The sequence below is a fragment of the Notolabrus celidotus genome, chromosome 9 (genome assembly GCF_009762535.1).
Source record: "Notolabrus celidotus isolate fNotCel1 chromosome 9, fNotCel1.pri, whole genome shotgun sequence".
Taxonomy (NCBI): Eukaryota; Metazoa; Chordata; class Actinopteri; order Labriformes; family Labridae; genus Notolabrus; species Notolabrus celidotus.
In genome coordinates, this window is record NC_048280.1 from 20,455,821 (window position 1) to 20,480,562 (window position 24,742).

Sequence of the window (24,742 nt, forward strand, 5' to 3'; positions counted from 1 at the left end):
CATCACTACACATGTATGAAGTAATGGTCCAAAGATACTGTATGTATTGCAGTATGTATGGTTACAATGACAGCATGCATCTATTTAAATTCTAATGAAGTTAAAGAGATGCAGTAACATTTGAAAGAACTATCACTTAAACTAAGCTAGCATTAGATGGTTTGTCTATAACAATTGATGGAGAAATAAACCTGTACTTGGTGTTCACATTAAAACACAGAGATCCAAGAGTTATTCATCCATTCTATAAGTGAGGACAGAGTAAATGCCAGTACAGACTTTCATGACTGGGTAAGTCTAACATGCTCACTGACTTATGCAGAGGTAGCACAAAGTATGTATGCACACACGAGTGGATAGCATTTATTCTATCTTCACTAGTTTCGACGCAGAAGTATAAATCAGCCTTAACTGTATCTAATATTACTGCTAAAATTATAGTATCATGCACTTGTTGTACTTTCGTGGGTAATTGTTCAACTTTAAAAAGCAACACAACATAATTGCTGCATATTAATAATGTAGGCTTGGTTATTAAGGACTAAAACATATGCAAACTCAAAGTCACAATTTAAAGTACTGAAAAAAGGAGATTAGCTACATTACATTTCTAAAGGAAGTGTGTTCACCTCTCTTGCTTTCAACAAAATCACAATGTTAAATGACACTGAGACACCAATGTAATGCCCACACAGGTTGTCAATGAAACTTCAAAGTTATGGTGAGTGACGGTGGAGCTGTGTTACGGCACTGTAGAAAATGGCTATAGTTCAGGATTTTTGGGAGGCCAACCAGATTTCAAGGGAGGGCCCATGCCATCCCTGGCCACCCGGGGTACAGGTGATAAGATGGATAGGTGGAATGGATGGATTTTCTGGTAATGTGTTATGATAAGGGTACATAATATATAATGAATTATCATGAATTCATGCATGAATTCAGGTTGAGCCCATCTCCTCTGAACTGCAGACCTAATGGCAGATAAAGTGACATGTTATAACCTGTAACAACCCTTTTGTCATCATGATCATTCTGTTTCTGCATTTTCTTAGGTTACTCAGTCCCTGCTGGACAACAGCGACACCATGAACCTTCGCAACCAAAGCTTGGCTCGAACACGGGACCCTTCGTGTACCGCTCACGGATCCTTTAACAATCAGGGAGGACACCTTATTGTACCCAACTCTGGTCAGACTTTCTACTTACCTCTAATCGTTAATCTTAAACTGTGTTGGTGTCCAATGATAAAGTGGTGGTGGCCTGTGACATTTTTTTCATTCTCTTCAGACAGGGGGTTAGGTAAGGTTCAGATGCAGTGTGATGACTTTTTAAGGATTTGTCGAGACACGAATATGGTGTTATTATCTAAAGATTAAATCGCACAAGGCTGTCGATTTAGTTTTAAAAGTTTAGATCCCAAAAAGTTATGTTTTGATCACTCTATATGTAGATGGTAAAATGTCCCTAGAGCTCATATTGATTAAAAAAAAGATCCTTGATTGGAGAGATATAACACTTCCTGTAATAAAACTGACCATTTAAATGATTAAGCTCATCTGGCTGAAATCAATATGATGGATATGATGGAAAAGAAACAGCCTTAGGATGTTCTAGCACTAACTAGTTTAAAAGGAACTAAAACTTTCAGTAGACTCAATTTAGGACTACAAGCAGTGGGCAGACAAAAATAATGAGTTGTGTAACCTGCTGACAGGAAGCAGCTCTTAGAAGCTATTAAACATCACAGATAAATTTGCTCAATGATACATGTTAGGGGAAGTCATACATGGAGTGCCTTTAAAATTATTATTGAATAGTTAATCATGATGATCAAGTGATAACAGTGGGACATTTATTAATTCAGTTGTACTTTGTAAAATTAATAAATCTAGAAATGAATCTCATTATTTCTGCCTCTCCTGTCGTCTCTCCTGCAGGTGTGAGCTTGTTGGTTCCAGCGGGGGCCGTTCCTCAGGGCCGGGTGTATGAGATGTATGTGACTGTGCACAGGAAGGACAGCTTGAAGTAAGTTTTTGTCTTTCTCTGTCGCTTCCCGTTGTCCTCTTTTTCCTCTTTATCTCTACGTCTCCCTCTATGTTCTGTTTGTTTCTGTGTTTTCCTTTTCGTGTACCTGTCAGTCTTCCTCCTGAGCAGAGACTCCTCAGACTTGTTTGTGTGGTTGCGTGGGGAGGCTTTCACAGTGTGACACAGGCTCAGGATGCACAGCAAGGGATGAATCATTATTATTATTATTTATAGTTTATCATTGCACACCTTCTTTTGGTGACTCATTCAGCAGAGGTCACTTCATACCACAGATTCTCTCTATTAGACCCCAGATTTATAATTTCAAAGCAGCAGAGTTGAGAAGATTATAGTGGAATATATTACACATTAATTAATACTCATTTGAATTATAATCTGTTGCGATCCACAGAATTTACATACTTAATCCTTTTCATGTGAATTAAGGGATCAGTGCTATTGCCCAAATGTAGAGTGCATACAATAACACTTCTTGTTCTAAAATGTGTGAAACTAATGTTTACTGCAGTACAACCAACATATTTTCCACCACATGCTTCCCTTCAATCTGTAGATCTAAAAAACAAACTCTAAGCTTTTAACTACATCTGTAAAGAGTTGACTGTTTCCTCAACAGTCAGCAGATTAGTGGCTAATTTTTGGGATTATCCTGTTTTGTATATTATAATCTTTGGTTCCCCAACCCTGTGCATAAGTGCTGTAAAGCTCTTTGTGAGATACGATAGACAAGGGAGAACAATTCAATATTATGATAAGAAGTCCAGTTGCTGTATAATAACTCCTTAAATCTTCATTTCAATTCATTATTAGCACTCTGTTTTATGTTGACCTGGCTTCACAAATCAGTATGACAAAACCTAAAGTATGTTCCTACAACTGCATGCAAAGAAAAATATATATTATACTTCAGTGTGGCAGCCCCCGCTCTGTGGAAATCTGTCCCTCCCGACATCCGCAGCCCCAACCCTGGACACTTTTAAGAAAGCTGGCCTTTCAATATCAATTCAATTCAATTTGCTTTATTGGCATGAACAAAGACATGTTGTTGCCAATGCACATAAGATTTATACACACATATATATATGTATATATATATATATATATATATATATATATATATATATATATATATATATATATATATATATATATATTCATTACATATTATATATATTACCTATTTTATACGCATTAAAACAATGGTGTCACCCATACAGCATATCTCAATGTCCTCACTTGATGCGGTATGCTCATAAAACCTTCACCTAAAATCAAATATTATGGGATGGTGCGTAATTTTGATTCTTATAATATTTCCTTTCCCCATTAGATAGTGTTATCCCCACCTACCCCCAAGACCCCCAACTGACCCTGTGAAGCGACCTTGGATTACTTGAAAGGCGCAATATAAATACCAGTTATTATTATTATTATCATACTAAATGTTATACTTATCAGTGTTATGACATGACCATAGAAAGAGAAATGCATTGCTCAACTAATGAATCATTAACCGAAACTCAACAGAGGATGAAGTTTGTTTGTCGGCTATGGGTTGAGAAGAAGATATTTGGAGCGTGTTTTATGGTGTTATGGCAGAGGTGGCCCAAGCATACCAAACCCCACAATGGTGCCATAGGAGCCATGAGGAGAGGTTGATAGAAAAAGGGCCAGATCTTAAATACACCTGGGAGACCGGCCAAGTTCTCCCAGGTGCAGTGGAAACCTGTAAAGTCTAAACTAAGCAGGCAAATATGTTCCAGACATTGAATTTTGCTTCTCTCCTTTTGTGTCTTTTGATGCTGTAAGCGTAACAAAATACATTGTAATCTCCTCCACTGTATTTTGTTGGTAGCAGAATAAAGCTGGGAAAACAGCAGAGTGTCTACATTGCTTGATAACATAAAAAGTTAAGAAATAATTTAGCCAGACTAACTGTTCCAGTCCTCTGTGTGACCTCTGTTTTGGGACACTTGTTACAGTTTGCTTCACGTATTTCCACCCATGCCTCCTTTCTAGCTGCTCCCCAGTCAATATCAGTCAATAGGAATTAGCCCCCCTGCAGTGTGCTACAGTTTTCCTAAGTCAAACCTCTTCTCTGTCCTCTGTCTTCATCTCAGTCAATACCTGGCTGTGGCACATTGACTTCCCTCTGCAACACTCGGTGAGCCAGTATCGTATGGTTTAGCTGATTGAGATGTAACCCTCAGGCAGCCGTTGCCCCACCTGCACGTCTTGAAACATCTTATTCACTCCGTTTATATGATAGAAGTTGCATGACAGCGCAAATCATACGACTGTAATAATCGAGACTGCCATCCATTCAGGGATGACCTCTACATTAGGATAGTTTAAAAGGTTGCTGATACCATTTTAATTATGTAGTTTGTATGTGTTAGCTTCTCCTGCCTATCTGAACTCTTCACAAGTCAATAATGAGCTCCAGCAGTTGAATCAATCAGGCTGCTCAGGATTAGCGCCCCCTGACACAAGGCGAACTGGAAAAAAAATATCTCTTAAAATTTTGATCTGTCTCCTCCATCCATGCAGACTATTACACAGTCAATAAAAATCTTCTGCTACAAGAGTGAGGAAAATGACTTATTAATGGATTACATAAGAAAAAACATACACTTACTCAAGCATTTTTATGCAATTACGTCTTTTTGACTGAATGACAGCTGATTAAAATAAAACACTCTTTTATTAATTCTCACATTATTCACATGTTTCATGTTTAAATGGGGAATATTTGATGTATTGTACCAGAGTTAGCTTAAAGCAAATAATCATGTGCAGTCCTTTGGCACAATTACTAAATTTCCAATAACAAAACAGCAACAGAGGGTACATGAAACACAAACACACACACACACACACACACACACACACACACACACACACACACACACACACACACACACACACACACACACACACACACACACACACACACACACACACACATACACACACACACACACACACACACACAAACACACACGTAGAGGGATAGCAGAAATTCAAAGTCTGTGTCTTTAGATTTGGGTAGTTAGTAACCTACTGATAAAGCTACAACCTTCTTTGTAGTCTGGTGGGGTGTTCAACTGAGTTGTGGCTTTCACCTAATAAATGTACTGCCTGAAAGCAATCTTATGAAGTGGTAGGGTAATTTCTTCTGAATGATATTCTTGTGGATTGAATATGCTTTTACAAACAAAACACAAACAGCAATCTGAACGCGGAGGGTCAAAACTGTCAAGAATTATGTACACAGACACACATTTCTGAGTAATCTAAAATTATTGAAGCTCAGAATTTGATGCTTCTGCAGTCTCCTACAATGTTCATGTCTAGTTAAAAATTGTGTATTTCTATAACAGTGCTGCACGGTCATGTTCTTGGAGTTCCAGTGCTTGAACTTGCTGAAAAAAATCCAGAGATTCTGCGACCAGTCATCGTTTATTATCTTCTGCCCATGAACTGTGCGCTCCTGACTCCAGCTGAGGTCCACTAATCATCCCCACTGAGTCCACTAATCATCCCCTGATTGAATCTGTGCGGCCCCGCTCTCATCTGTTTTGTTCTCTGATTATATCATCTACAGTACTCCAAGCTGTTTTAACTCTAACCTAACAATCTACCTGTCTACATCAATACTACCACATTTGAACATTATGACAAGATAACAAATGCCACAAGTGAAATCAATACAGCTTTCTGCAGATGATTCTCACTCCATCTGGTGTTCCGTAACAGTGAAGCCATGCTGTCGCTTCATTCTGAGGAATCTTTTTCAGCTCAGTGTTATCTGTCTCTTCCAGACCCCCGGTGGAGGACATCCAGACCGTGCTGAGCCCGGTGGTGAGCTGTGGGCCTCCAGGAGCCCTGCTGACCAGACCAGTGATCCTCACCATCCACCACTGTGCCGACAACGTGCAAGAAGACTGGCTCATTCAGCTGAAGAACCAACTGGCAATGGGAGAGTGGGAGGTCAGTGATTGGCAGTTGGATTCCACAGTTTTGACCATAGTAGAAATTTGCTTAAACTTTTTTTTTCCAAAAAAACGTGATACATATAGATTTAGAGATGGATCTAGATTCATAATACTAAAAGGTCACATGTTTCTTAATACACAGTCTGGACACAGTATGACATATTTGTACAAATGCACACGTACTTTATCGTCCCTATCCAGAAGTAAAGTCAGGGTTATACACACAAATGAGGAAAGGCAGAGGGAAAGAAGAAGAAAAAGAGAAAATTCAGTAAACACAAAGTGCCTACAGGCTAGTAGACAAGCAGGGGGCTGAAGACTCCTATCAGAAGCAATTTGTTATGCTCCTGCCGTCGTCCCCCTCTCTGGTCTCTCCTTTTATGTTTCTATCCCTTCCTCTTTTCCTTCCCTTCTCTCTCTTTTCCTCTCCTCCCATGTCTCTCAGCATGGAGCCTCTACCTCAGAAATCTGTTAGGAAGGGTTTGAGTGTGTTTGTGGGTATGTGTGTGTGTATGTTTCTGTATCTGTGCATGCATGTGTGTGTATGTGGGTGTGTTGTGTGAGGGTGATAAGGCTGTCTTGCAGCATCACTGTGTCTACAAGCCCCCCGTATGCTGTCTTCTGTTGCTTATCACAGCCCAACACAATGTCTCTGCACAATTAGCCATGCATAAGATTCTGCATGTGTGAATATGTTTCTGTGTTTGAGTGAGAGAGAGAGAGAGAGAGAGAGAGAGAGAGAGAGAGACAGAGAGAGACAGAGAGAGACAGAGAGACAGACAGACAGACAGACAGACAGACAGACAGACAGACAGACAGACAGACAGACAGACAGAAAGAAAAGGGTTTGGTGCCGAGCGGGTAAAGAAGAGGAAAAATGAAAAGTGGAATTTCATCAGGAAGTCGATTTGTTTTCCTCTTATTGCAGTAGAACATCCATTTCCCATCTGAAAGTTTTCCCCAAAAACAGGCCGAGGGAGGTAATTGAATTCCCCTCACATCAGGGGGTAGAGCCAGGGTTGCGATTACCAGTAATAACAGATTCATACCATATTGCTTTCCTACCTCTTTGTATTGATTTGGCTAGCTCATCTGCAGGAGTACAGCTCCACATGAACTGTGATTGGAAACTCAATATTTACATCACACGTGCACGTAGAAAAGATCCATACCTGCAAACACCCACATGCACACATGATTACTCAAAGGCAGTAAGGCAGTGATATGTGCACAACTAATTGAAGGTTGAGTTCTTATATAAGAGGAGCACAGTATGCCTGTGCATCCTCTCCCAACACCGACAGTTATATAGATTTACCATAACTCAGGCTGTGACACAGGGCTGCAGAAAGATATGAGCAACAGCCAGCAGATAATCACAGAGCCATTGGACACACTTCACAGCTCCAAAACAAGTGTCATCATTCTCAAAATGGACACTTTGATTTGCTTTCAGAAGTCATATGTCCAACCAGACGTGCATTTACTATTCAATCCAACACATAACAAGGCTGCTACTATGAGGAGAATCAAAACTCTAGTTTTTGGTCTCTGAGAGGAATTACCAGACCAACAGGATGAGTCAAATAATGTTCATTGTCTTGTTTAAAGCATCTACAAGCTTATTTAATTCAAACTTAACATTTGCACTTCAGCCTTATTCTGCTTTACAATGATTTATTTACACCTCAGTGCACATGCCACAGGTAAAAAACACACCCTGCTTACACAAGTTCTGTTTGCATTAGAGGGAATGGCTCCAAATGGAGGTCCAGTTGAGTTATGTTAATGTCGTAAATTCTCAAAGCCAGTATTCAAATAACGCTCAGGTTTCACTAAAAAGCAGTTTGCACAAACAAATATAAGCCTGTTGCTAAATAATGGTGAAATATAAACAGATTTAGTTGGACCGTGGCGTTGGCTGCAAAGTCAGGATAATCTACATGTCCAGTGTTTGTCAGCTCAAACAAATAGTTCTGCCATATTTACCTCCATTATATAACACTTTGTTTCTTTTAGATTGATTCCACAATGACATTTTTGTCACAATAAAAGGCTGGGATTATCTCCTGTCAATAAAAGCTGCAAACAGGTGGAGATCAAAGATAAGAAGTAAATGTAGCTTCAACGCAGAAGAGCATTATTACTAATGACCAGGAGGGGGCAACTTCACTAGTAACAAAAACAAGTAACATTCTTTAATACAGTCTTCTCACTGTAATTATTATCTCAGTCAACATTTTCTCACGACTTATAGTCTCAATTGCTAGTTCAACTTTTATGCATTACAGTATTTCTTTTTTTTTTCTTGTTTTTAAATCTCTGTAAAGCACTTTGGGTTGCATTTGATTTGTATGAAAGGTGCTATTTAAATAAAGCAGCCCGGCATGACACTCAGAAAGTCTATAAAATGTGTGTGACTTTGTGTGTGTGTGTGTGTGTGTGTGTGTGTGTGTGTGTGTGTGTGTGTGTGTGTGTGTGTGTGTGTGTGTGTGTGTGTGTGTGTGTGTGTGTGTGTGTGTGTGTGTGTGTGTTTGATCCCCACAGGACGTGGTTGTAGTGGGAGAGGAGAACTTCACCACCCCCTGTTATGTGCAGATGGACTCTGAGGCGTGTCACATCCTAACAGAGACACTTGGGACATACTGCCTGGTGGGACAGTCAGTCTGCAAGGCAGCGGCCAAGAGGCTCAAACTGGCAGTCTTTGGACCTGTCTCCTGCACAACTTTGGACTATCACATCAGGGTCTACTGTCTAGACGACACACAGGATGCACTGAAGGTAAAGTGAAATGAGAAATGACCCAATACAAGAAATCTTTTTGTAGATTTCTCTGAGACTTATACATTGAGTTATTCTGTGAGCTCACAAATAAAGATATGTGATCTACTGTGTGTATGCCAGTGAAGGTAAGTAAGAGGTGTGCTGCTTTAAAGTCTTGTGAGGGATTTTTTTTCTCTTTTTGACCACCCATGCTTTAACTCTTCTCTAATTTGTAGTAAGTTTGAGGAGATGTGATTTTGTGGAATCATAAACACAAGTTTCTTTCTCCTCTTGTCTTTCTGGAAATGAGCTGAGAAGCTGTAAACAAAACAGGGTCAAGCAAAGTCAAAACAATGCTGCTTTAGAATTTAAACAAACTCAGAGCACTGGAGGGACCATCTGATACGGGAGATTAACGTTTGTAATTTATGCAAGCAATGATAAGTCAAGTGTCAGCGTGGCACACAGCCATGCACACACACTCACTCCAACACCCTGCACACTTCGCTTTAACATTTCAAACAAGCATTTGTGGCTTGAAAACAGAGTTCAGAGGTGGACTTTTTAATGATGGAGACTTTGTGTAGTATAATTGATCGGTTGGTGTTTCAAAGGAGAAGTCTCCGCTGTGTATCTACAGTAGAGCTGCAGCGTAGGAAGATGATGGGGAAGGAGGAATTGATTATTTAGAAAAGGTTGTAGGAGGCATCAGAAGTCATACTGATAACTTATTCTTGCATCAGGAAATAACTGAGTGTGTGCATGTGTGTGCATGCTTGAGTGTGTTCACATTTAGGTGTGTTTATACAGTTTAAAAGTCTGGTAATAAGTTGATGTTATCAATATGTGTGCTGATCATTATGCATGCCGATGTGTCTTTAGGGCACAGATAGTTTCTTAGTTCTCAGTGGGTGTGTGGGCTTACTTCATATACAGAAGTCAATTTAAAAAAGGATGAGCAAAAATCCCCAGAGGAGTGTATGTGCAATGTTTTATTAAAACAACTGCAGCACAGAAAAGAGCAACGTGCAGCCTTCTTTTGCTTTGAAATATGAACAAAAATGATCAAATATATTAAATGCATAAAATCTGTTTCACGTTAAAAGATTTATCCCCATTTGATGAAACCGTACATGCTAAATTAATCAAAAACCAGACGTATTTATGTAATACTTACAATATCCTCCAGACTATAAAGTTAATGCACAGAAAAGGAAACTTTGATAGTAGTCTTGACAGACAAAAGTATAAGGGGTAAGGGAAAGACATAAATAGACTTCAAAATATTACATAATGAGAATTCAGTTTCCCTCTCTGTGATTAATTCAGCTGTAATAGCATGCTATAAGGTTATCTTCTAAAGTCAGTAGAAGTAAATTAATTCTACTGTCTTGCATTTAAGATATGCTTCATTTCCCACATCTCACAACAGCAGTAGTCTGACTCAGTGCATTATTAATCAAGGTTTTTATTGAGCGTCTTAATCTTCAGTTCTGTGCAGCTAGCAGAGCCAAGCTTTGCTTAAATCCAGGGAATACAGCTACTGAGATTAGACCAAACTTTAATGTGTTTCATACATTCATGGTACTGTGGCAACATTCAATGTGGCATTATCTGCAGTTATAATGAAATGCTGCATGCAAAGAAAGTGGTTCAGTGAGCAGGAGTGAGAAGAAACAAAGTTGAGGAAGAAGTTTGAAATAGCTATTGTTTCTTTTCTGTGGGGTTTGGTGCAGGAGGTTCTTCAGATGGAGACACAGATGGGAGGGAAGCTTCTGGATGAGCCAAAGACTCTGAACTTTAAAGACAGCACACACAATCTGAGACTGTCGATCCACGATATGCCGCACACATACTGGAAGAGCAAACTTATCGCAAAGTATCAGGTAAGAGACAAGTACATGGTAAATGGACGCTTTTGCACTACTTGTCACATTCACCCATTCACTCACTGATGGTAGAGGCTGCTATGTAGTGAGGGACCATCAGTGTTAGCTAATCTCGTTCGTTCACATTCACACACCTCTGAACAACAGAGGGAGCAATTCGGGGTTCAGTGTCTTGCTCAAGGATACTTCGGCATGTCACTGCCGGAGCTGGGATCGAACCGCCAACCTTCCGATTGATAGACAACCAAATCTCCCCACTGAGCCACAGCCGCCCCACATATACATGCACTCTTAAACACATTACACAAGATGATAAATACAATTAATGCATCAAATGTTACAGCTCATATATATACATTTAACAGAAAAAGAAAAATGTTTTATGTGATAATACATCTTTGCCACGCTAGCAGCTAGCCTCACTGTTACACTTTTGTGTGTGTAAAGCTTCAGTCCACATTTAAATAGAGTTGAATTCTCATGAATGATAAAAATTACAAAAAAAGCACACTACTTGTGAAGCATTTCATAGGAGTACAAGTTCATATTTTATCATTTCACAACTAAAAGTAACTTTGACCCACCAGTTTTCCTGCCTTAAAAATTGTGCATGCATCTTATTTATTTCCCAGGAGATTCCATTCTACCAGGTGTGGAGCGGTAGTCAAAGAAGTCTTCACTGCACCTTCACCCTAGAGAGACTGAGCCCAGCCACCACAGAAATCAGCTGCAAGCTGTGTGTACGGCAGGTGGAGGGAGAAGGACAGATCTTTCAGCTCAGCAACACACTGGAGGAGGTGAGTTAGAAGAAATACAAGCATAAAATCTGATATTATTCATTGTTTGATAGCTAGTGAAGGAAAACTGATGAAGACAGTAAGCAACTGATGAGAAATAATACTTAATGGAAGAAAAAAGGATGAACATTCAAAGAGAGACAGAGGGAGGGAGGGAGAGATATTTCCCTTCCTTCTACTGACTTCTTATTTCTACAGTCCTGCTGTAAAGGTCCTAAAGTCACTAAGTTTTTCTCAGCTTGTCACACAGTCAGGGTTCCTGCTATGGTTCTGTGACTCTGTTCAATCATTCATGCAAGGGCCAAAGGGTCACATAACACGGGTGGAATAGCTCGTCTTTGATTTGCCAGCCCATGTAACAAGTCACTGAATGTGTGTGTATGTGTGTGTGTGTGTGTGTGTGTGTGTGTGTGTGTGTGTGTGTGTGTGTGTGTCCAGGTCTTGTCGAAGGTCTGACAGTACTTTTTGAATGTCACTGCTTTGAATTCCCTCTGTGGTTTTCAAGAGTGATAGTGTTGCAATTTAGATTTTTTTAACCTCTGCTCAACCAGGTGTTCTGACTAAGATTCTGCAACTGGAGATAGAGGAGCAGTTATACTTGCAGGGAGGGGAACACACATCATGTACGCCTTCAGCATGGGCCACCGAGGAAAATGAGTTAGTCGAGGTCAGGAGTTCAGAAAGAAAATGCATCCAGTGGAGTTTGAGTTGCTTTTTAGTTTTTATGATGTTATTGAAATGCACAGATTTTTATTCAAACATATTACTCATACTCCATCTGATACCTTACTTCTCTCTCTCTCTTTTTCAAGCTGTCTGAACCTAGCTTGTACAGTCAGTATCACCTGACTTATTCTAAAGTTTTGAGGCCATAAAGTCAAAATTTAAGTTTTTGAAAGAAGGTAACAATAAAACCGCAGATTATTACATTTTTTTGTCTTTACCTTACAAAAAACTTGATTCAAATCCCTTGAATGATCCTCTTTGTTTTATGTCTTCTATTTTCTTTGTAGATATAAACTACTTTGGAAATTCAATAGCTGTTTTATTTTACTTTTTAGAACTCCAGCTGGAGAGTCTATGTTATAAAACCCCAATTTCCCAAGCTTCTCAGACATCACCTTCATCTTTTCTGTTTTAAAGTTTCCTTTTATTCATCTGCCTGCATAGATAAACGTCTTTGATACACCTTTATCTGTAATACGATTACATTGGCCTCTATCTGCTGTATGACTTAAAGGTGCACATCAGTAATATCGGACATGACACTTCTGTTCATGATGCAGATTAGCTTTTTTAACTTTGACCTCAACTAAAGAAGCAGATAGAATATTTCTGAGTACTAAAGCTCTTTGGTGGAACTTAAAAGTTTGTGTGGATTTTGGCGCCCAATGTGGACAAAGCAATAAAACTGATGGTTCATAACCAGCTGAACAGTCCTCTTTAAGCCACTTAAATGTATTTAGTATACATTTTTATTTCCCCCTTCCCAACAGTTTAACAAGGTAAGACAACTCTGTGAACAAAGTAGGTAATCCCAAAGGAGTTAGTGTAAATACATCTCAGTCATCTCAATGAAACAAAACAAACAGCCTCTTTTCTGAAGGCTGGAGCTGCTTATTCTGTGGATCATGACAGTTTTGTCACAACAATAAACATTTCTTTAAGTGATTAGATGTAATGCCATCAAGTGTGCAATATATTTTCTTATAAATGATTAATCTAATCACATAAGATATGTGGCACATATTGTAATTAGAGCTGAACATGTAGAGAAATAATCTCTGCGTTAAATACAATGCTGTGGCCTCATAAGCAGCCAGCAGTGTCATGCGTGTTGAACAATGAAATGTAAAGGTTTAAAGCATTTATTATGTCAGCCTAGAGTCACAAATGTCTCTTTGCATCCATCATTTGGTCTCCAGCAGCAGAGAGCTTTCCGCTGTAAATTGGGGCTAAGTAGTCGCAGTAAATAGTAATCACTCACATCAACAGTGGCAGTTGTTGTTTCCCTCTGTCAAGCCACATTCATTAGACCGCTGCCTCTTTTCAGCACAGGAGTGGCAGATTAATGGGATGAAAGTTTGGAAAGAGACAGAGATTGACAGCGGGAGAAAAGGGAGAGGGCTTAGAAGCAGATCTTTGTCTTCCCCTCACTCTTGTATTAATGAAGAGATGTTCCTGTAAACGGTCACACTGAAGACAAGCAGCAGAGACAGAAACTTTGCCAGCAGGATCAATATGTTGGAGCCAGAAACAGGAGTGATTTATCTTTGACAATGATTCCACATAAATGTACATTAGATCTTTATTTTTCCCTTCACAGACACTAACTTAAATAACAATATGAAAAAAACTAATGTTTCCATGAATTGAACTTTTTCAAAGTAAAAATAACTTAACCCACATTATTTGGTTTATTTTTGCTTTTCCAGGAGCTGCAGTGCATAGACACATCCTTAATGGACCCTGCCAGTAATATCACAACCTTAGTGGGTCCAAACGCCTTCCGCATTCCTCTATCCATCAGACAGAAGCTGTGTGGCAGTCTAGATGCACCGCAGACAAGAGGCAATGACTGGAGGATGCTGGCCCACAAACTCAACCTTGACAGGTGACACACATGTACACTCATACTTTTCAGAAAAGAGTTTTCTTCCTGTATGCTCCCCTCAGGCATTTTGATGGTTAGGGAACATCGTTTAGCCAGGGAAATTCTTCTCAAGTCTGCAACTTCTTCAACAACAGGAAAAAATCTGAGCGGATATTTGTAGATTCAAGTGCAACTTCTGCAAGGTAGAATTAGACAGTGCAGCTCAGTACTTGAAGATACAACTTTACATACAAATACCAACAAAGCTATTAACAGTGAAACTTATTGCATTAATTGTCTGCAACTTTTGGACTTTCCTCTTGAAAAATAAGTTAAACTTGCGTCCCTATAGAGCTCCAATTTAAATGCAGAGATGCTGGACTCCATGCACCTAAACAGGAAAGATATATTGTGTATTTGCATCTGACTCACAGGTAGCAGCCTCAGTGTCTCTATCCCCAGATGTTTGTCTGGATGATTCAGTCTGCAGCTTCATTTACCAGCAGCCTCCGAAGTAGAAGCCGACATTGAGAGGATAATTGGGCACAAGTGCACCTCATTGTCCCAATGGGCAGCCAGCTCATGATGTAGTTTGTTAATGTGGGCACAGAATATTCCCAATCCGTGGGTGAAAAAGGAACGGCTAGCCAAATTGTTGTTTACTTCCACATTTCTGCTAAAAGCTACTCTTCACAAGGAGCTCGATATAATGGTCTAACAAGGAAACACCATCGTTTTATCCTCTCTGCTCCTGTAACTGCCACGTCACGTCTGTTTGACTTCAAAGTATGACTCAAAGCCATCCCTCCCCACGTAACTTTCCTACTTTATGTAAATGGTAAACACTGAGCAGTATGAATCTCCATACAGACACAGAAACATACAACTGTTAGTGTTTTGGTTCATTTTTCCAGACACAACTTGTAAAGGAAATTGTGAAAACTAACACACCACAAACATTAGAAGGCTTTGAGTTCACTAAACAGCAGGATGCCCCTTATCACATTCAGCAGACAGCCGGAGACTGAAACACAAAGTGAGAAACAAAGTAATGAAAATAGCTTCTTAGATGTTGTGAGAAAAACTGTGCAAAAAAGAGAGGAAAACTGCAGATGTAGAGACAGAAACGAGTAGAGGAGTGATGGTTGTGTTTTAACAGTGTGCCAACAGAACAATCAGAGGATTTACAGAAGAACAGAGAGTCTCTTTTTATTCACATGAGACTCAAATCTGATGGCTTTTCCACTAAAGCAGTGCTGGGATCACTGTCACAGATGGCTCAGCATCACACTCTTCCTCTCCAACCATTGTGTACTTGACTCTCAATAGCTATAATCATCTATGAAAACTGTTCTGCCTGTGAGCTTGTTGGCACTGTTTTTGTGCTCTAGCGTGTTATGAGAGTGCATTAGTTTTTCCAGTTTCTTTTTACCATTAAATTAAACATGACAAATGAGGACTTCTGGGACACGTTTTTCTGCCTCAAGTCCATTACTCACTACTTTATAGGACATAATAAAGGATTATTTTTTTATTTTTTTTATAAATTTTATATTTAGATTTTCCATTATACATATATACACCATAACAAATAAACAAATGAGAAAAAAGAGAATTAAATAAACATTTAAGGAAAACAGGAAAAGCAACACATACAAACAAGCACTCTTTAAATAAAAGTAAGCTGATACAAAATAAAAATAACACATTGTTTGTTCACAACTCAAATGATGCCTCACTGCAACAACAATAATAATTTCATCAGCATATATGTGTATTTTAATATTTGGATAAAAAGGAGGATTTTTAAATGTAGCTCTCTTAATGATATAGTTTCCATCTTGTCAGATATTGAGTGCTTTTAATGCATAGTATATAAGATTTTTGTTTAAATGTCAGTCAGAGAAAACAGAATCACTAACAGTTAATAATTTTAAAAAGATGAACAAATATTGAGAGCAAAACTACTTATGTAGCATCTTCTTCTTCTCCTTCTTCTTCTTCTTCTTCTTGAAAAAAGTTTATAACTGGTATATATGGATTTTGATCATTTCCATAAAAGAACAGTTACCTGTAAGATGGGTGTCATCTCTGTAATGACTGGCAGTGACAAGGCTCAGCAGCTTTTCTTTCACATTATTCACTGTAAATGTACTGTGTGTGAACCACATTCAAACACAGTAGGTGGTGGTAATGCACCTAAAAACTGAATGCCACCCACCATAAATGGGGAAAAAAAAGAAGCACAACTTTAGCGCTGTGCATTGTGGGAAACAGTGTGAAAGAGAGACTGGTCCGCTGCATACAAGAAAGCGTTCCTGTGCTGTAACAGCCCGCTCACCATACACTATCCTGGTTACTGAGAAAAATCAAGAATTTGCACAAAGTCTTCATTCTTGAGTAATTTTCCTGATTTAGAAAGAAAAGTATTTATTCTTCCAAAAAAAGTCATATTCTACAGTAACAGCAGTGTCTATTACAACAGATGTCCCTTAAGCCTTCTTTAAATGAGCTGGCTACGCTGTTATTACTCACAATGAAGTGAATATTTCCACTCATAGTGAAGTAAAACAAGGATTGCACGAATCAGCACCTTACCTGATGAAGTTGTTGTGCCTGTCAGTCTGTGACATTTTCTTTCTGAAATCCACCATCTCTGAACACTTCTGTTTCCCTCACTGTGTTTCATATAATGTTGACAGTATCTAGGTTTATCTATTTCTTTTCATCTTCTAGCCTGTCTAAGTTTTTCTCTGCTTTGCTCATCTTTCTATTCAACACTAAACAGACCAACCTTAAGTTTACCAGACCTCTTTTTTTTCTGTGGGTTATTATGATTTCAGTTAATCCTTAAGATTCTGGGATTACTGCAACTGTCCTTCATTGCAATAGTCTGCTGTGGAGAAATAACTGACCTCACAGGCAGTTACTAACCAATCAGAATCAAGTACTGAAAATAGCTGTGTAACAATCTGCTGTTAACAATACACTCACCTTTCACATTTCATCCTTGTATAAAACATATATTGCATTTGTGTGTCTTCGTCAGACTTGAGTATGTCTAGAACATTAAACATTTTTCCTTTTTCTATTTTCACTCCCTCCAACAAACTTTGAGTTATGCCATTTGTCCGACTCTAATTTCGGACGAGAGATTAATGTTACGTTGTCGCAGCCGGGATGACCACAATTAATCGATTATCGATTAATTGATTGTTAAGAAATTACTCGAAACACACATTTTTGTTGTCAATTTTCCGTCACGTGGAACAAACATCATGTGGTCTCATATTACACTCATCTATCAGGGAGGTGTTTTTTAAGTTTAAAGCATGTTTCGATGTGAATCAGCTGTTAAAGGTGTTGCGCACAGCGGAGACGCTCAGCTGGCGGCTGCGGCTGTGCGTCAGGTCTCCACGTGCGCTTTTTAAAAGAGGATCAATACACAAAGGTTGACAGCTTTAAACAGGATATTTCCCACCTTTGGATACAAAGGCAACAGACAGGTGGGAAATTCTGGTACGCTACGTTTACAGACCAGCAACATCAGAGTCGTCTGGGCTTTTCTCCAGCGGGACTGATTATGACCTGGTTGCGCTCCTGGCTGACACCTGACCGAATACACATGTTTATTTTTCTCAATAAGAACGAGTAGACAGAAAACTGAACACTGTGAGTCTGAAGTACTTTTCTGTTAGTATTATGAGCCTTCACTTTATAAGATTATTTTAATGAGCCTGATCGTTGATATTTTGCATGTCAAACATGTGCCCGTATTCAATCCCGTCAGTTATGTGCATTTTGTTGCTGTAGAAAATAAAATTTAGGGGGAAAACAACTTATTTGGCATTGTTTTTGACGTAAGAATAATAATGTTTTTTTTAATCAATTAATCGATAATTGATCGTTAACATTTCCAAAAATCGATCACGGAAAATACTTCAAATGTACATCCCTAATTAAAACCATAATGTTTCATCCTGTGAACTTAAAACCAGAAAAAGATCAACGACCGAAAGGTTTTACCTCTTTGAAACTTAGGAAGGGCGAGGAACTTTGAAAGAGCTTCACAAAGGAAAAAAACACAACATTAGATTGTATTTCAATTACAAAGAGCACTGAAACTAATAATAATCAACAGTTTAAGTAATGTCTTTATATTCATCTTCATCCCCTCCCTGATCTCTGCAGGTACCTGAACTATTTTGCCACTAAATCCAGTCCGACAGGTGTGATCTTGGATCTTTGGGAGGCCCAGCACTTCCCGGACGGAGACCTTAATGAACTGGCCGCTGTGCTGGAAGAGATGGGTCGCCATGACGGTAGCCTCACCTCCATGACAACAGAACACTGACGAAAGACACGTGGTTACCATGACAATGACAGAACTCTGGAGACGATTTCACGTGAATTCTCTACAGTTGATGCTGCAGCGAGGGTAATGAACGGATTAGATGCAAGAGGAAAACCACAGTGATCATAGTGGCATTGTTACAGGCGACATGAGGAGAGCTTGAGCTGGTGTCGGAACTGTGTGTGTATCTAAACTGTGTTTATTTGAGGAGTGTTGCAGTGTTGTTTGTGAAGGAAAGGAAAAACCCAACCTAGAACACAAACTGAGTTGATCAGGAACAAACTAATCATCAAACGCCTAGAAAAGGACCTTGTCTGGTGTAACACTAGTTGTTGTCCTGCTGTTACTTTATTCTGAACAAAAAAAAGCAGGGAAAGAAAATGACAAAAAAAGAGGTACTGACCTTGAAAACCTCTATAGGAATGAAAGAGAAAGATGAAGGGAGAAAAGCTAAACTGATTATGGAGGAGTGGGAGAAGGTAGAGGGAGAGAGTTAGACTCTTTAGTAAGGCAAGAGTAAACAGGGAGAGAAGCTAAACAGATTACAAAAGGGAGGGAGGATGTAAACATAAAATGATGGAAGGAGCCGCAGGTGATGATCTGTAAGAACAGGATGGAAAACAGATAATGAGAGAGGGGAGAGATAAAGAAGTAATCCCTCTCTCCTCCTGCGAGCCTTGGCTGTACGTGTTTGCCAGTACAGTTTGTTGTCTTTATATCGTTTCCTAGGGAACGCTTTATGTATTCTGCCGTCCATATGTGTGGATCATTTCCTGCTAACAGAGTTTGCTACACAGTCAATCAACGGTCCTGACCAGAAACAAGCCCCTGTCATTGAGGTTTTCTTTTCAGAGTACACCATAAAGGGTTTTTTATATTCTCCTCGTATTAAGAACTGAAAGAATAATTCAGTTTGTGGCTTTTCTCGAACATACATGTAGATATTAAATCATCCAGGTCATAGGAAATCTCAGGTACAAATTCAGAGGCATCTGAGCTTGCTGGCCACTTGCCTTTAACTTGTGCCTCAAACTTCGATGAAGAAGCCAATCCAAGAGTGAGTACAGTCCTAATGGATGCAACCGTTAAAGGGAAGTCACATGAAAAAACACGTGGTAACGTATTAAGTAAGTTTACACATGTGTAACATACTCTCTGCACATGGTTAAGTGTACTTCTAAAAGTAGAGTGACGTTTGAGCTTGTGTAAAGTCCAAATTTTCACGCATTTAAAATGTTTGAACATTTTTTTCGAATGTTAACTCATTTAGACAGTTTTCCTGTAAGGTTATTTAAAACTTAAGTTTGTATGTACGTTGTTTTTAGAGATGTAAGGAAGCAGAACATGGATATTGTCTGTTTTGAGGTATATTTAAAACTGCACTTATGATAAACAGATAAAAAAGGATAAGATTCAGCCCAGAAAAGTGCAGTATAGTTAAAAGTTAGTTTTAAAAGTAGTCTGTAATAACTAATTTTAGAGTTAGTCAGGGAAACACTTTTTACATCAGATAATAAATCACTGTGAAACATTTGAATCAGACTCTTCAGGCTAAAACTGCATCTCAAAGTAAATTCAAGTGTTAACACGCTACCTGCAATGACGCTGCTGTTCAATTCCCTCCTTTAGTGGAGTTGTTTGTGATACCTGATGGGAAATTCCAGCCCTGGCTGCCACATTAAGTAAACCACAACCTCTAATCCAGGCGGCTGTCTGATAGACTGATGGGGCTTGTTTCTGGACAGGGTCCAACTCAGAGGAGAGGGAAGGGGTGAGGCTGCAAAAGGAATGAAAGAAACAGGGATTTAAATACAGTAAATATACAGAGTGCCGCAGTATTGTGTGATAGTGAATTAAGCTGATATTGTTCTTTAACGCTTAATGTACTAATAGACAGGTTTTATCACTCATATTTTAATTTAGCTAAATACATATCTGGCATAAATATATATTTTTCTTTCATATTTTCGCCTCATCACCACATCATGTCAATTATTCATTCATGATCACGACAGCGACTTAACTGGTCACAAGCGCCATCCAGTGGCTTCTGAAGAATGACAGCATTTACCTTTTTTTTTAATCGTCTCAAAACGTGTAAATACATGATTATGTTTATTCTTATGACCTTGTATTAGCATTTTTTTTTGTTTGGTGGTCATTATTATGTTATATTAATTAACATTATTTTATTTGTTTGTTTCCATCTTGATGTGTGTTGGTGTGTTTTGGTGGGTCAAATCTGTAACATATCAGTGAGTTGCTCAAAAACGATGTTCCGTCAGCAACCAACATTCCAGCTCATGGTGTATTTGTCGATAACGTTGCAAGTTAGAGCTTCAAAACACCAACTTAAAGGGGCTCATGTAAAATGAAGTGTAATATATTTGTGCTCAACCAAGGCTGGCTCGCTGACGTTTGCATTGACTCAGGTTGACAGTGTCTGATGAAAAGGTGCAACTATATCAAGCCTGCTACAGGGAAAGAAAAACAGCCTTATTCTTAGTTGCATTTGAATAGTTGTGAGAAGCCCCAGGAGACTTGAACTCAGAGTGTGAAAGGCAACAGGAACACTAAGATCAAAGGGAATACATGTAAAATATTCAGAAAGAGGAGTTGAGATGCTCTGAACTATGGAGAGAGGCCATATGAATCTGAACATCATATACGTATGTAGAGGAGAAACTGAGGAGGATATTGTAAAGAAAACATACACAGCTGAGAAACAAAGGCCAAGCTAGCACTGATACAAAAGGTCAGATTTCTCCTCTTCATGACAGGTTTTATCTTGTGGTTGCCCACACAGGAGGTAACCTTGAGACATTGATTTTTCACATTGATTTTTCTTTCATCCTTCAACTCTATGTGAGTTAAAAATTTGACCTCTTGTATTGATGCTAAACAGAGACATGGAGGCCTCAAAAGTACAGATGTTTGAATTTCAGAGAGCCTTAATTACCAAATTAGAAACAGGTATGGTTAAATGACAGAGTGGATGTTTTGTATGTTTTCAAATGCAACTGCTGATGTCAGGTGTGAGGAAATCAAAGGGAAGAGTTGTGTAAACTTTTGAGGATAAAAGCCTAAAACATCAAGCCATCAATTCTGTTTGTTTCCGAACAAATACGAACCCAAAGGTCATGATAATATTTTCATACAATGTGATCATAAACATCCTAATTAACTGAAATGCAGGACTCAAGTTCACATTTTCACTGCATGCGCAAGGAAACAAACCGTCAAAAAGATGTAAGTTACCGGTTTCTGCGTAACTTTGCCTGTAACCTGATCCTTGCCATGTCTTCAGTGTGCAGTTTACCAGCAGGATAGACTGTTTGTTAGAGGAGAGTTTTCATACCAGGAGAGGCCTCCAGAGGGTGATCCTTTAGAGATGTGAAAATGAAGAAAGTAGTGTTGAGATATCAAAGTATGTACAAATATTTTCTATGCGCAGTATGTACAGTTGTGTACTGTCAGCTATATTTGGCGAAATAAAAAAACATGAGCAGAACTGTTAGATACTAGTTTGTATGTTTCAAGTTTTTTTTTTTTTTTATTATTTAAGTTTCTTTCCTGTTTTGTAAAAGCGGTGTCTACTATGCAAACTTGGCATTGGTTATCATGATAGAAGTCTATAACTAGAGCTGTAAGTGCTTGTAAGTGCATTTTTATTTTACTATCAGGGGTGATTTGGTTTGATTAGTGCGGGGTAGTGTTGATCCATTTTAGCTAATTCTGGCACGCTTCATGATTCTTGCTCAACCTTGCTGAACGCTCGCCTCTCTATCTCCTCTAATTGTTTTCTGTACAAAGTGTAAGAAAGAATTTTTAAGACAATTAATAAATTATATTTATAAGCAATGCTGAAAAGGAGCTGTGTCTGCGGTGGCTTTTTTCCTACAGAACACTTTTACAGAGTGCACTTACACTTAACCGACTACACTGAAAATCTGAAATCTTCCAAAGTTTTTTTGCCTTTTTTTTTTTTTCAACATTCTTTTTATTGAACATTTTCAAAATATTAACAGTCCAGAACAGTACATATACAGGTTGTTTGAGATATGCAGAAAATCCAAACTACATCCGCAGCAATGATCCAAAAATTCCTTATTAGGTCTAACATTTCAGGCAATTGCCTTGTGAGTTACCAGATACTCCAACACCTTGGCAAACTTTGTTGTAAAAACATCCATCTGACCTTTAATACAAAATCTTAATTTTTCCAGAGAGATATATTCTGCTATCAATGATTTCCACAGATGAATTGAAGGAGGTTCATCTCCTACCCATTTGCTCATAACAGCCTTTCGGGCCAGCATTAGCAAAAAATGAACAGTGTTCTTATGTATTCTTAATGATTCGGGGACACATCCCAATAGACACATAATGGGTTGGGCTGTAATTGTTGTTTAATTACGACACTAACCTCAACACAAATGATTTGCAAAAACTGTTGAACCTTTTCAGTGAAGTCTTTTCCTAGAATAGTCTTACACTTTGGGCAGTTTGGAGAGGCCCCTGTTTGTATTTACTGTACATGTATGGAGATATATAGACATTTTCTAAGATATTATATTGCATTTCTCTGAATCTGTTACATATGGATATTTTCAAAGGTATAAGTAAGATTTCCTCCCATATTTCAGTAGTTTTTTTGCCTTTTAATTATTTTCTTAATCTTGTCAAAAATCTTATCACACTTCACTATATTACCAAAAGTATTCGCTCACCCATCCAAATGATCAGAATCAGGTGTCCTAATCACTTGGCCTGGCCACAGGTGTATAAAATCAAGCACTTAGGCATGCAGACTGTTTTTACAAACATTTGTGAAAGAATGGACCGCTCTCAGGAGCTCAGTGAATTCCAGCGTGGACCTGTCATAGGATGCCACCTGTGCAACAAATCCAGTCGTGAAATTTCCTCGCTCCTAAATATTCCACAGTCAACTGTCAGCTTTATTATAAGAAAATGGAAGAGTTTGGGAACAACAGCAACTCAGCCACGAAGTGGTAGGCCATGTAAACTGACGGAGAGGGGTCAGCGTATGCTGAGCGCATAGTGCAAAGAGGTCGCCGACTTTCTGCACAGTCAATTGCTACAGAGCTCCAAACTTCATGTGGCCTTCAGATTAGCCCAAGTACAGTACGCAGAGAGCTTCATGGAATGGGTTTCCATGGCCGAGCAGCTGCATCCAAGCCATACATCACCAAGTGCAATGCAAAGCATCGGATGCAGTGGTGTAAAGCACGCCGCCACTGGACCATAGAGCAGTGGAGACGCGTTCTCTGGAGTGATGAATCACGCTTTTCCATCTGGCTATCTGATGGACGAGTCTGGGTTTGGAGGTTGCCAGGAGAACGGTACATTTCGGACTGCATTGTGCCAAATGTGAAATTTGGTGGAGGAGGAATTATGGTGTGGGGTTGTTTTTCAGGAGCTGGGCTTGGCCCCTTAGTTCCAGTGAAAGGAACTTTGAATGCCTCAGGATACCAAACCATTTTGGACAATTCCATGCTCCCAACCTTGTGGGAACAGTTTGGAGCGGGCCCCTTCCTCTTCCAACATGACTGTGCACCAGTGCACACAGCAAGGTCCATAAAGACATGGATGACAGAGTCTGGTGTGGATGAACTTGACTGGCCTGCACAGAGTCCTGACCTGAACCCGATAGAACACCTTTGGGATGAATTAGAGCGGAGACTGAGAGCCAGGCCTTCTCGACCAACATCAGTGTGTGACCTCACCAATGCGCTTTTGGAAGAATGGTCAAAAATTCCTATAAACACACTCCTCAACCTTGAGGACAGCCTTCCCAGAAGAGTTGAAGCTGTAATAGCTGCAAAAGGTGGACCGACATCATATTGAACCCTATGGGTTTGGAATGGGATGGCACTTAAGTTCATATGTGAGTCAAGGCAGGTGAGCGAATACTTTTGGTAATATAGTGTAAGTCACGACTGACCTGAGAAGTCCAGATATAATCCTGTTTCAGAATACTACGAGCCAAAATGAAGGAGGAAACAAGGTGTAAGAAACTAATCAAGTCATTTTTGCTTGCTGCATGAGCAGCCATTTTTACCCATAGTAACAATTCAAGGCCTTATTTTGGCTAGTAACATCGTTGAATAAGATTTATATGTGGACAAATCAAGTCAATGTGGTTTAGTTGAGTTGAGTGCTATGAGAAATTTTGGACAAATCCTTTTTTCAGTGAATGTAAAAATGTGGTTTGCCATATTTCCTTTTGAACACTTTTCTTCTGTGAAATTCCTACTTACAGATCAAGACTCAATAACTGG

At 39.1% G+C, this 24,742-nt stretch overlaps 1 protein-coding gene across 3 annotated transcripts in view; it reads left to right on the forward strand.

Annotated features, from left to right (window-relative positions):
• Positions 1–22,313, forward strand: part of LOC117819349 (netrin receptor UNC5C-like) — a 216,816-nt gene extending 194,503 nt beyond the window's left edge. For all 3 annotated transcript variants that reach the window (XM_034692652.1, XM_034692654.1, XM_034692655.1), the window contains 8 exons: positions 1,053–1,188; positions 1,938–2,025; positions 5,871–6,039; positions 8,592–8,825; positions 10,544–10,693; positions 11,329–11,493; positions 13,929–14,107; positions 18,278–22,313. In XM_034692652.1, the coding sequence (XP_034548543.1) occupies positions 1,053–1,188; positions 1,938–2,025; positions 5,871–6,039; positions 8,592–8,825; positions 10,544–10,693; positions 11,329–11,493; positions 13,929–14,107; positions 18,278–18,440 (1,284 nt within the window). In that variant the 3' untranslated portion in view covers positions 18,441–22,313. The remainder of the gene's footprint in view (positions 1–1,052; positions 1,189–1,937; positions 2,026–5,870; positions 6,040–8,591; positions 8,826–10,543; positions 10,694–11,328; positions 11,494–13,928; positions 14,108–18,277) is intronic.
• The last annotated feature ends 2,429 nt before the right edge of the window (positions 22,314–24,742 follow it).